The sequence below is a fragment of the Cotesia typhae genome, unplaced genomic scaffold (genome assembly GCF_013202065.1).
Source record: "Cotesia typhae breed Kobodo isofemale line unplaced genomic scaffold, CoteBio_Ctyphae contig_4, whole genome shotgun sequence".
In the NCBI taxonomy this organism is placed as follows: Eukaryota; Metazoa; Arthropoda; class Insecta; order Hymenoptera; family Braconidae; genus Cotesia; species Cotesia typhae.
The window spans coordinates 1,940,793-1,953,614 of NW_027423748.1; the positions used below are offsets into that span (position 1 = coordinate 1,940,793).

Below are 12,822 nucleotides of genomic sequence, written 5' to 3' on the forward strand. Positions count from 1 at the left end.
AATAGCGTATATTCGGATGAGAATGGTAATTAAAATCAAATTAAATTTCCCATCAAAATTTAATCTAACAAAAATTTTTAAAATGGTAATTTTTTTTAAACAAAAATCTTTTTCCGTTCACAATTGATCTGGCGTAATATTTAAAATATTACATAGAATGTTTTTCTTCTTAATATAACGGTTAGTCACCGAAAAAACAGCTATGATTTTACACCAAATTTTTATCATTTAGTAGTAGTTACTATTAAAAGTAATAAAAAATAAAAATTTCAGATAGCAAACACTTTGAAACTTATCTACCAATCGTGATGATCTCCAAATTTGTTTAAAGTAACTTAGTGAAACAAAAATATATCATGCATAAAACATTAAGGGTTACTCTTGCGACGAACATAACTATTTTTTTGTTTCTCTATATTATAAAAAAAAAAAAATTTTCTTACTTGATTCATGAAATTCAAGACTATTCTTTTATTAGGACGATTTATGATTGTTACGTATTTCATTACGGTTTCTAACTGCTTAATTTGATAAATTTTTAAAATTAAAAATAAACTTTTTAATTCAATTTTTTCTTTGATCAAAACAATTGTAATAAAAAATATGAAATGATGATAAAGTTTTAAATTATAATATTAAGTAATTAAAAGTAATCAATTAATTGATGATAAAAAAAATTTTTAATAATTAACTGATTAAGTACATTAAATAGTTGGAAATAATTAAATAATAATAATAATCCATAATCATTACGGTAGAATTGGTTTTATATTGTGTTTATACGCTTAGATAATATGTTTAATGAGAAATATTGACGTTGAAAAATTTAGTGAAGTATTTAGTTAAAGTAACAATTCAATTTTTATAGACTAATCCATTTTTTTTACTGAAATCACTTTTTGTAGATACAAACAGCCTCTAACTCAACAATTGAATGGGCAAATCGATTGATTTGATCAGTATATATGGTTGATGTAGAAAATTAAAATAATATTTACTCATTGTACTACGATTTTAAATTTCAACATCAAAATAAGTCAAAAAATTTATTCAAAAATATACTTATTAATGTGTTACGGATCATTGCATTTCAGAATTGAAAACTTGTCCATATTTTAGCACTCTATCAATTATTTTTATTTATCAATCTATTATATTTATAACGCTTCGAAATAGTGGAAAATTTCAAGGATGGTCGGCAAGATCAGCCATTTCTTAATTTTTTCAACTTCCCGCTAAGAAAATTGAAAATTTTCGGAAATCGGATAGTTATTAGTTCTACCCCGTATTGCAAAAATCTAATCCTCATCAGATCTCGACCTTCTGAGGTCTTAAAAAGCTTCCCTGACAACTCTCGCGATGGTGTCACTATAGCTGTCTGTCTGTGGCCGTGTGTGTGTGTGTGTGTAAACTTTCATAACTTTTGAACAGCCTGACCGATTTCATCGCGGTTGCTGCCATTCGAAAGGGCTTGACTAAAGTTATATTTTGAATACAATTTGAACCAATAAATTTTGAGGAAATTAAAAAAAACTACAAAAAAAATTTTTTTAATGTGGTTTTTTGAAATAACTTTTGAATCCACTCTTAACATCAAAAAACCACGTTGATCGCTGCTGATCCGGTGAAAATCTGTTGATTCGTTTGTGAGTTATCGTTGACGAAAGAAAATCGAATAAAATGTTTTTTCGGAATCACTTCGAAATTCCTAGTCCAATCAAATTAAACTTAAAGATTCTTTATGAGGCTTAAAAATTGCGTCGAATGCCGCCGACTCCGTAGAAAATAGTTCATTCATTTAAAAGTTATTGCGGTTTGAAAATTTGAAAAATAGTGTTTTATAAAATTCTTATCATACAAAAGCTATTTCTTTGTGCTTGAAGAGCTCAAAATAACACATAAATTGTATTTTTGAGCTCGTAGAACTGAAAAACGTCATAAGTGCACTTCAAGCGTTTAGGTATGGATTTGGCGGGAAATTGCAGGGATGGTCTTCAGGGCCAACCGTTTTCTTAATTTTTTTTATTTACAAATCATATCAAATTTTAGACGTAAGAAATTTATTTAATTTCCAATAGTATAGCGTATTATATTCATATTATTACAAATATTTTATACTTATTCAATCTCTTGCAATAAATTTTTTTCTTTCATAGATATTAATTTAATAATAATAATACACTTTCTGTGATTAACAAACTTTATATTATCCAGGTGAAACAAATATGAAAAATTATTTAAAGATAATCCATTCGTTGTAATATTAATTACGAACATTAAAATTTTTTCCTTTTCATATAATTAAAAATTAAAAAATAATAATATAATAATAAATGAGTAACTATAAGTTGGGCAAGGCTATATATACAATAAGTAAAAATTTAATTTTTTTAATATTAGCTGCCACGGAAATCTAACCACCAAAATCAGTTCAATTCATTAGAGAAGAGTTCAAATTGTTTATAATAAATTTTGTTTAAAAATTAAATAAGTTGACGAAAGTAAATGGCACGCCTCGTAACGTGAAGCGTTAATCGTACTTTATATACATGCTACGACTTTTTTTTTTTGCGATTGCGACTACTATTACATACACAATTATATAAATAAATAGTAGCAGATGATGTATGTAAATAAACGAGACCAATGATTTCTTAATTACATACCTGAACGCAATTACGTAAGTAAAATAGAAAAATTTATGAAACAATATTAATTAACAACTGAGAAATATCTTTTTCGTTTCTAATTTGTACAATCTGCCTATTTTTAAATAATGATAATTTTATACAATGTACTGTTGTAAAATATAACCTAAATTCAGTCTTTAGGTTTTACTTTGACAATTTATCCAAGATTTTGTTCTATGTTTTTTGTAAAATTCCGTGTTAATAGATTTTTAATTTTAAATATAAAACAAAATATAATCACAAGGTTATAAATTTATCAGATCTACAAGTATTAAAAATTGTTACAATAATCCATAATTAAAAACAGTTTTTTTTTCGTGCTTGAAAATAATTTTTATCTATCTTTTTAAGCTATGTTATATAATTATAAAATTTTATCAATTTAAATAACGAATTCAATCCAAGTTAGTTACATTTAAACTAAAGTTTGAAGAATATCCTGAATCTTGATTATGTATACAAATTTAAAAACAATTAATCCGTCAGCACTCACGTTATGAACATTTTGCTCACGCAACAACATTCGACTTATAGAGCGGCGCTGTAGTGCAAGTGAGACACTAAAAATTCACGTAAGTTCAGACGGATTAGGTATGTAAATACTCAAGATTATCACTTAAAATTACATAAACTTTAACAAAATGTTAGTTCCGAATAAATTTAATGATGAACTGAAAGATGTTATGGTTTAAATTTCACTAACGGTATATTTTTAGATTGTAAACATTTATCACACACCCATTCCGCATAAACTTCTTGAGTCAATAACTGGAAGGCTGCTTCTGATAGTCCTGAACATCCTCTAGAAATTTTATTTCAATTTTAATCAATTTATAATAAATAATAAAGCATAAATAAATTGTATTTTATCATTTTTTTACCTATGAAACCAAAAATTGCAGCCTGATTCACATAATATGCCTTGATCATTATCATGGACTTCTTTATGACAAATGCCACAAGGATAAATTGGTGGAGCATTTGGATTTTGTGAATTAAAAACCATCGGTTGGTCCGGAGGGTAAATCTAAAAGTTAAGTGCAAAATTTTAATTGAAAGTCTTAAGAGAGTATGGAATAAAATCATTTCAAGTCTACAATCAATGTGAATGAGGTTTATGATATTCAATCTCAGTATTATTATGATTACAATCTCAGTATTAAAATTTATGGAGTCTATTCTAATGAACGAGTAAAATAAAATGAGACTATCTTTTACTTTCTTTTTAAGTAAAATTAATATGGTTTGAACTTCAAGATCGACTACACATTAGACGTTTTTCGCTAAATCAGACGGTTTAAAACAATTTTAATTTCCATTTTCTCAAGTTTTTACACTCTTTAACATTTACCGAAAAACTCTTGTTGATAAACTTTGAAATTTTTTGATCAACTGTTTAAGAAAAGTCAAGTTTGAAAAAAAAATCGCTTTTTGTTCGGTTATAACACTCAACTTCTTTTATAATGGTTTAGATCAAAACTCTTTTCTTTCTAAAATCTTAATTTAAAAAAAATATTTCAAGTATTTTTTAAATATGATTTTCGAATTTCAAACTATAAATCTTTATTTTTTAAGTGAGTGTATATTTTGAATTACTCTTATTTTTTGATTTTTACGAATTTGAAGATAATTATTTTTTTTATTATCCATTATTAAAACGAAATTTTATCGATATATCTTCTGTTTGTCGTTTTATTAATTTGATTTTTTATTAATAAGTCGTTTGCAATGAATGATTATTTTATAACAATGTCAATCTGATGGTAATTTTTTTATCATCAAATTTTTCTTCAAAATATTCACTTGTATGTATACTTGTATATTATTTTATATTGGAAAGTACTATTTACTCATTTAAACAATATTTAAATTATTCTCCTCAATTCAAGTAACTCAACTTGAAAAAACATCGATTCATCAACAAATGTTTGAAGATAAAAAACTTAATTTTTTTTTTTTTTTTTTTTACGATTTTTCCTTAAAAAATAAAATTTGATAATAGAAATCAAAATTGAACATTTTTCTAACCGTCCGATTTAGCGTGGAATGCCTTACATTTTACGTGAGTAAAGACTAGTTTTTTAAGGTCATAAAAATAAAAGAAAAAAAGTTTTTAGTACCTTCCCTGCTGAAACTGGCATAGGTTTAGACCCCATACCAGGTCCTTGATATCCATGAGGTGGAATATTCATAGGATGACCCATAGGCGGACCACCAGCCATATTATTCGACATAGTAGCCATAGGACTCGATATGTGTCCCATTTGATTTGAGTGAGAAACGTTCATATTTGACATATTATTCATTTGAGGACCAGTTATATTCATGTTGTTTATTGTATTTGGCCCAGGCAAATTTATATTATTAGGCATCATAGAGCTCATAGTAGTCATAGGTCCGTTCATAGATCTTCCTAAATTACTGAGATTACTTCCCATATGATTTGAATGTGGTTGCGAGCCATTGTGATTTAATGGGCTGTTTACATTACTTATCGACGGTCCATTTAGCGGACTATTAGGTGGCATATGATTGGTGATATTATTTATATTTATTGGTCCATTAGAAATGTGGTTATGATTATTACCTCCAATACTATTCATTGGCGATCCTAGTGGTCCACCCATAGGACTTCCCATATTGTGACCCATATTATTCATTGGGCTTCCCATTGGACCATTATTTATATTACTCATTGGACTTCCCATAGGTGGTCCACTCATTTGAGCATTATTCATGTGATTTAAATTCATATGATTATTTAGAGAATTTATCGGTCCCGTAGGTATATTGGATCCCATATTGTTCATAGGACTCATACCTCCCATTGGTGCATGATTCATCGGTGACATGCCTCCCATGTGATTTATATGATTATTCATAGGTGAATTACCCATCGGGCTCATATTACCCATATTGTGAGGAATCATTGGATTTATACTACTCATCGATGTAAGAGGACTCATGCCTCTCATAGACGGACCCGTCATATGATGAGGATGATGTGAATGTCCACCGTGTATATGTGGTGGTCCACCATGTATCATCGTATTTGGTGTACTTTGAGGTGGAGCATCATCAAAAGGATTACTTGCTACTATTGTATCGCCGTAACCCGACAAAGGTGGTGGCAATAAGTCCTAAAATATAGAATTGTCGCACATCAGATACATTTTAAACAATATTTAATTAGTAAATATAAAATTGTATATAACCTGTAAAGACGGGGGAGGTTGAGCAGCTGGAGGTGCTACGTTAGCATTCGTTCTTCTTTTTTTTTTAGGATTAGCACCAGCTGGTGGTGGTGGTGGAGGATGAGGATGAGCATTAGCTTCAGAATGTGGACCGTTAGGTCCCATTCCAACTCCCATACCACTGAGTGGCATCCTTGCAAAAGGTGGCATGCCTGCGATATTATGGCTCATCTCCTTTATTCTGATCTTCTATTTTATCATACCTGGAGATGATTACTATGATTTGGTTCAAGTTTTTTTCCTTTGACGTTCTGTTATGGGAAAAAAAAAAAAAAAAAAAAAAAAAAAATATTAAATTAAGGATACTTACATAAAGTAAACATTGAACTATAAAAATAATTGATATATACTATGACAATGAATGAGTAATATAACAAAAAAAAAAAAAAAAAAAAAAAAATAGTATCTAGTTTATATTTTAAGCCTTCAATAAAATTAAGAGTTGCCTTCTTTTATTTTCTACATTTCTATTCAAGATAGAACTGTCAGTTTCAAAATTACTATCCATATTTTAAAAAGATTCGGCATATTATTAATGAATAACAATTATCTCAATAAATTTTCAAAGAGCTACTACCAACAATTTAAATTATAAATATTATTCAGGTTTAAAAATAAAGAGAGTATCATTTAGCCTCACCCGACAGGGAAAGGTAGATTTTGATTTTAAAAAAGATAAAAATACATATCCCGAATTCTGAAATTCTTTTGGAGCCAATAAATTTAGTGTACAAAATATTTAAAATAATATAAAAAAAAATTTTCGACCGTAAGCACTCTCTGATGCTTCGCATCATGAGTCGTGCAATACATTGAAGTATGATTTTTTGGTAATTATGCAGATGTGGAGCTCCGCCTATTTTTAAGTGTAAAAAATCGAAAAATTAATCCTTTTGATTTTTTTTTTTTTTTTTTTCAAATTGTTCTTCACGGCAGATTTATCACAAAAACGATAAAAAGTATGAAAATTGAATCTTCTAATAATTTTTATTTTCATTTGAAGTTAAAAAATTTACAATTGTAGGTGTTTTTCAATGAAATGGTAATGATGCTATATTTTCCGGTTATTGAAATATTTTTTTTCTTAAAGAGCGATAAAAATAGAATAAATTAGAAAAAAAAAATTCAGAATATCATAATTTGGAAATTTTTCACTTCAACTTCAGAAGAAAAAAAATCACCAAAATATTCTATTTTTATACTTTTTTCTAATCATATTATTTTCTAATTATATTATTGTTCATCATTTTTATCATAAATCCGCTGTGAAAAACAATTTAAAGAAAAAATATTTATAAAGATCAATTTTTTGATTTTTCATTTAATTTCAATTTTATCTAAAATAAAAAATAAAAGTAGAGCCCTACTTCTACGAAATTACCTTAATAAAAGCAAAAAGCCATCGTAATTTTCTAGAAACTTTACTAAATATGAACTCGACCAAAGGTTTCAGTACCAAAAGTGGTTATATATTACTTTCTTCGAATCTAATGAATTGAATTAAGTGATAAATCAAAATATTCACAATTCTCTTACAGGGTGTATAACTTCGTTTATATTACTTTTTTTCAACTTCCCGCTAACAAAATTGAAAATTTTCGGAAATCGGATAGTTGTTGGTTCTACCCCGTATTACAAAAATCTAATCCACATCAGATCTCGACGTTCTGAGGTTCAAAAAAGCTTCCCTGACAACTCTCGCGTTGGTGTCACTATGTATGTATGTATGTATGTATGTATGTATGTATGTATGTATGTATGTATGTATGTATGTATGTATGTGTATGCATGTGTGTATGTATGTACGCGCGCGCGTGTGTGTGTATGTGTGTGTGCGTGTGTGTAAACTTTCATAACTTTTGAACAGCCCGACCGACTTCATCGCGGTTGCTGCCATTCGAAAGGGCTTGACTAAAGTTATATTTTGAATACAATTTGGACCGGTAAATTTTGAGGAATTTAAAAAAAACTACAAAAAAAAATTTTTTTTAATGTGGTTTTTTTGGAATAACTTTTGAACAGCTCTACCGATCGATCTCAAAAACTAATCCGTTCTTAACATCAAAAAACCACGTCGATGGCCGTCAGTCCGGTCAAAATCGGTTGATTCTTCTGGGAGTTATCGTTGTCGAAAGAAAACCGACAAAAGTGTTTTTTCGGAATTACTCCAAATTTTCTCGTTCGATCAATTCAAACTTAAAAATTCTTTATTGGGCTTCAAAATCTGCATTGAATGCTTTCAACCGCCTGAAAATCGGTTCTTTTATTCAAAAGTTATCGTGGTTAGAAAATTCAAAAAATAGTGTTTTAACGAACTGCTATCAACGCATAGAACAGCTAACTCTCTGAGCTCGGACGACTCAAAATAACACATAAGTTGTATTTTTACGCTCAAATAGCTCAAAAACGTCACAAGTGCAATTTTAAGCGCCTAAATATAGAATTAGCGGGAAGTTGCAAGGATGGCCTTCAGGGTCAACCATTTTCCTAATTTTTTTTTAGAATTTAATTTAAGAGAAAAATGATAAGTGGATAATATAATGTAATAGAAATTATGTGTCAATTAATCACGTACATAATTTTTAAAAATGAGTTGCAGTATTACTTAATAATACTTATCACAGAAATAAACATTAATAATTCAATAATTCTTAAATAATAATTATTATTAATAAGGAAATAGTTTCTCCAAACAAAGCATAAAATAAATGCATGAATTGACTTGAATAAAAAAAAAAAAAAAAAAAAAAAAATTTGGATGAATCACAAAAAAATATCAAAAAAATTATGTAAGGTAAATTGAAGTATTTTTTAGTTCAAGAAAACATTCATTTTTTTCTTGTTGGATTCAAGTGCACTGACTATTTCTTTGATTTCAGTCTATCTTTTTGTCTATTTACATTTAAGTTTTTTAACTTGGATTTCGATAATTCGTTAATAATTCAGTATAACTGAATCAGCAGTATAAATGTTGATAAGAAATTCAATTTTCTACAAAAAAAAATATTTATTTTTCGATAAATTCACTAGTCAAATAGTTATTCAAGGCCAACAACGAAACTATAGTGAATTTCACGATGGAAAGAAGTTTATGGTTAAACCATTAGTAGTTGATGAAAAAATTTTCATTTCAATTCGTGAAACATATTACTTTATTCAGATTTAATTGAAAAAATTGTTACACAGTAAAAAATTTTGTCTCATTGCGTCAAAAAATTTTGTGTGAAATATTTAACACTTTTTTTGTGTTGATTTAACATTTATTGTGTTAAATTAACACAAAAAAGTGTTAAATATTTAATACAAAATTTTTTGACACAATGACGCAAAATTTTTTACTGTATATACAATAAGACAATAATTTATGCCTGCTCGTATTGCTTTGGTATCAATGAAAGTTTGGATTTATGAAAATTTGTCCAAATAAATATGAAAGTTTGTAAAATTGCTGATGAATATAAATGAATAAAAGCACAGAAAAATTTACGTATAATTGTATATAAATAAAAATGATTCTATGCAAACTAGATCATCTGTTCAATTTTACAGTTGTTCAAATGACCAACTGAACAAATAAAATTCCCTATTTTTAAAAATACGTACAACTAATAATATGTTTATTTGATTTTAATTCCAAAAGTATAAATGGAAAAATGAACATAACTATAAATGAAAATTTATAAATTTACTAGTTAATAAAAAATATCATTTGAATAAATGATTAATAATACAAGTGTATAAAAAAATAAATGAAACATTCACTTAATGAACTTATGTATTTAAAAAGATAGATCCTTATGTAAAAAAACTATTATAATAATTTGAACAAATGAAATTGCGGATAAATAATGGTAATGAATAAATGTAGAAATGATTTTATGAATAAATGACATTATGATCATTAGTATTTTTGAGGTTGTGTATAAATAAACATTTGTAAATATGATGATCGGTACAAATGAAAGTTGTCCGAATGGATATTTGAATAAATGAAATTCTATCAAAATAAATCAATAAAAATGAACATCTGCATTAAAGTTAATCAGTAAAAATGAATATTTGTCCAGAAGTTAAACTGTCAAAATGAATATCGGTTAAAAAAAAAAAAGATTTCCACGAAATGTCTTATAATTTTATAAGCATGTTGCAATCTATTAAGAACGAACTTTATAACATTTCACCCTCAAAGGGCTGTATGTGGATGTTAAAAATTAAGAAAATTTAAAACTTTTAATGTATAATTTTTATAGGTTTAAAACGGATTTTATGAGTATAAATTTTACTCACTGAGAACAGTGCAAGGGCGTTAAATATTAAAAAAAATTAGGAAACCGGTTGACCCTAAAAGCCATCCCTGCAACTTCCTGCTAATTTCATACCCAAGCGCTTAAAATTGCATTGTGTTCGTGTGTGTGTATTAAGATAAAAAAACTAAGTCGATCACCGCAAGCCCGGTCACAATCGATTCATCCGTTCGTGAGTTATCGTTGTCGAAAGAAAACCGAATAAAGTGTTTTTTCGAAATTACTTCAAAATTTCTGGCTCGATTGATTTAGACTTGAAGATTCTTTGGAAAAGCTTTAAAAAGTGCGTCGAATGCCGCCAACCGCGTAACAATCGCTTCATTCATTCAAAAGTTATTGCAGTTTGAAAATTCAAAAAATGGTGTTTTATTAAACGTCTATCAGACTTTTGAGCTCGGAGAGCCGAAAAACATCATAAATGCAATTTTAAGCGCTTGGGTATGAAATTAGCAGGAAGTTGCAGGGATGGCTTTTAGGGTCAACCGGTTTCCTAATTTTTTTTAATATTTAACGCCCTTGCACTGTTCTCAGTGAGTAAAATTTATACTCATAAAATCCGTTTTAAACCTATAAAAATTATACATTAAAAGTTTTAAATTTTCTTAATTTTTAACATCCACATACAGCCCTTTGAGGGTGAAATGTTATAAAGTTCGTTCTTAATAGATTGCAACATGCTTATAAAATTATAAGACATTTCGTGGAAATCTTTTTTTTTTAACCGATATTCATTTTGACAGTTTAACTTCTGGACAAATATTCATTTTTACTGATTAACTTTAATGCAGATGTTCATTTTTATTGATTTATTTTGATAGAATTTCATTTATTCAAATATCCATTCGGACAACTTTCATTTGTACCGATCATCATATTTACAAATGTTTATTTATACACAACCTCAAAAATACTAATGATCATAATGTCATTTATTCATAAAATCATTTCTACATTTATTCATTACCATTATTTATCCGCAATTTCATTTGTTCAAATTATTATAATAGTTTTTTTACATAAGGATCTATCTTTTTAAATACATAAGTTCATTAAGTGAATGTTTCATTTATTTTTTTTATACACTTGTATTATTAATCATTTATTCAAATGATATTTTTATTAACTAGTAAATTTATAAATTTTCATTTATAGTTATGTTCATTTTTCCATTTATACTTTTGGAATTAAAATCAAATAAACATATTATTAGTTGTACGTATTTTTAAAAATAGGGAATTTTATTTGTTCAGTTGGTCATTTGAACAACTGTAAAATTGAACAGATGATCTAGTTTGCATAGAATCATTTTTATTTATATACAATTATACGTAAATTTTTCTGTGCTTTTATTCATTTATATTCATCAGCAATTTTACAAACTTTCATATTTATTTGGACAAATTTTCATAAATCCAAACTTTCATTGATACCAAAGCAATACGAGCAGGCATAAATTATTGTCTCTTATTGTATAAATAAAAAACCATTGGTATCTCGAAGTTTATTTTTAACCAAGTTACCTTTTTAAATAATTTAATTGGAAAAATGATTTACATTGGCTAAAGAAATATTTCTATTATGGCAAAGATAAACGTACTTATACTTATCATTAAATTGGATAATATTTCTCACTTATATCCATGAATATTGTTGACCCATTCTTTTAGTTATTTTCATTGTTCATTTGGTATATATATTTATTTCTTTCCCAGGGTCATTAATTTTTAGCAAACTTCTGAATGTACCCAGGATTCCAAAACTAGAAGAAAATTTCTATGATTTGAAGTGAAAATTTTTTCCTGCAGTAAACAGTACTTCCTCTACATTATCTAGATATTAATCTTTTCAAGTGTAATTCTTATTTTATCAGAGTGGACAGTTAAAAATGGGATGATATAAGCTTATAGTTATTATTAGAAGCTCAAATTTTAACCATACATCTTAATTGAAAGTCTTCTTACATTTAAAAAAATATCTTCAACTTTTTCCAAAACATTTGACTATATATATTCAGTGTATGTTTATATTGGGTGTAAGTAGAAATTAATATTAAAAGTTTTTGAGAAAAATATAATATATACATGGTACAGCGAAATGGCAACTATGTATAAATTTCGAAGCAAATAGCTGTGCATCTTATTTTTAAAAATAAAGTAAAACAAGTTTTACTATACCAGCTTCTTCAAACTAACCTAACCTACAGATCCTTACACTTATGTTGCGTAAGTAAGATTTATATTAATTATCAATTATTACTATTAGTTTTGTAGCTATTAAAAGAAAATACAGAATTAGGAGATACATACCAAAATATTACCGTAATAATAACAAGCTTGAAAGCATTGTTAGGCTTTTTTTTTTATCTGTTAACATCAACACATAGGTTGTAAGTTATGTCTTTTGTGGCTGACTTAAACAAATTCAACACTGATCAACCGTTCCAATTTTCTTAGAGCACATTTTATGTCATGTGCATTTCTTTGTTACTTATTATATTTCATTTAGAAACATAGAGGTCGGAATATTATTCGAGTACACTTCAAGTTGCAGAAACCATCTTCGATACTAAATTTT

General features: G+C 27.3%; 1 protein-coding gene across 2 annotated transcripts; it reads right to left on the reverse strand.

Annotated features, from left to right (window-relative positions):
• Positions 1 to 2,043: 2,043 nt before the first annotated feature.
• On the reverse strand, positions 2,044 to 12,822 carry Pygo (pygopus family PHD finger). Of its 2 annotated transcripts, XM_074242801.1 has the most exons (6): positions 12,555 to 12,822; positions 11,846 to 12,007; positions 5,906 to 6,195; positions 4,811 to 5,830; positions 3,572 to 3,717; positions 2,044 to 3,492 (listed from the first exon to the last, which is right to left on the reverse strand). In XM_074242801.1, exons 3-6 carry the CDS (start codon positions 6,113 to 6,115, stop codon positions 3,372 to 3,374), a joined length of 1,497 nt encoding a protein of 498 aa, XP_074098902.1. In that variant the 5' UTR covers positions 6,116 to 6,195; positions 11,846 to 12,007; positions 12,555 to 12,822; the 3' UTR covers positions 2,044 to 3,371. The 2 variants fall into 2 exon arrangements, with proteins under 2 accessions (XP_074098902.1, XP_074098901.1); XM_074242800.1 differs by lacking the exon at positions 11,846 to 12,007.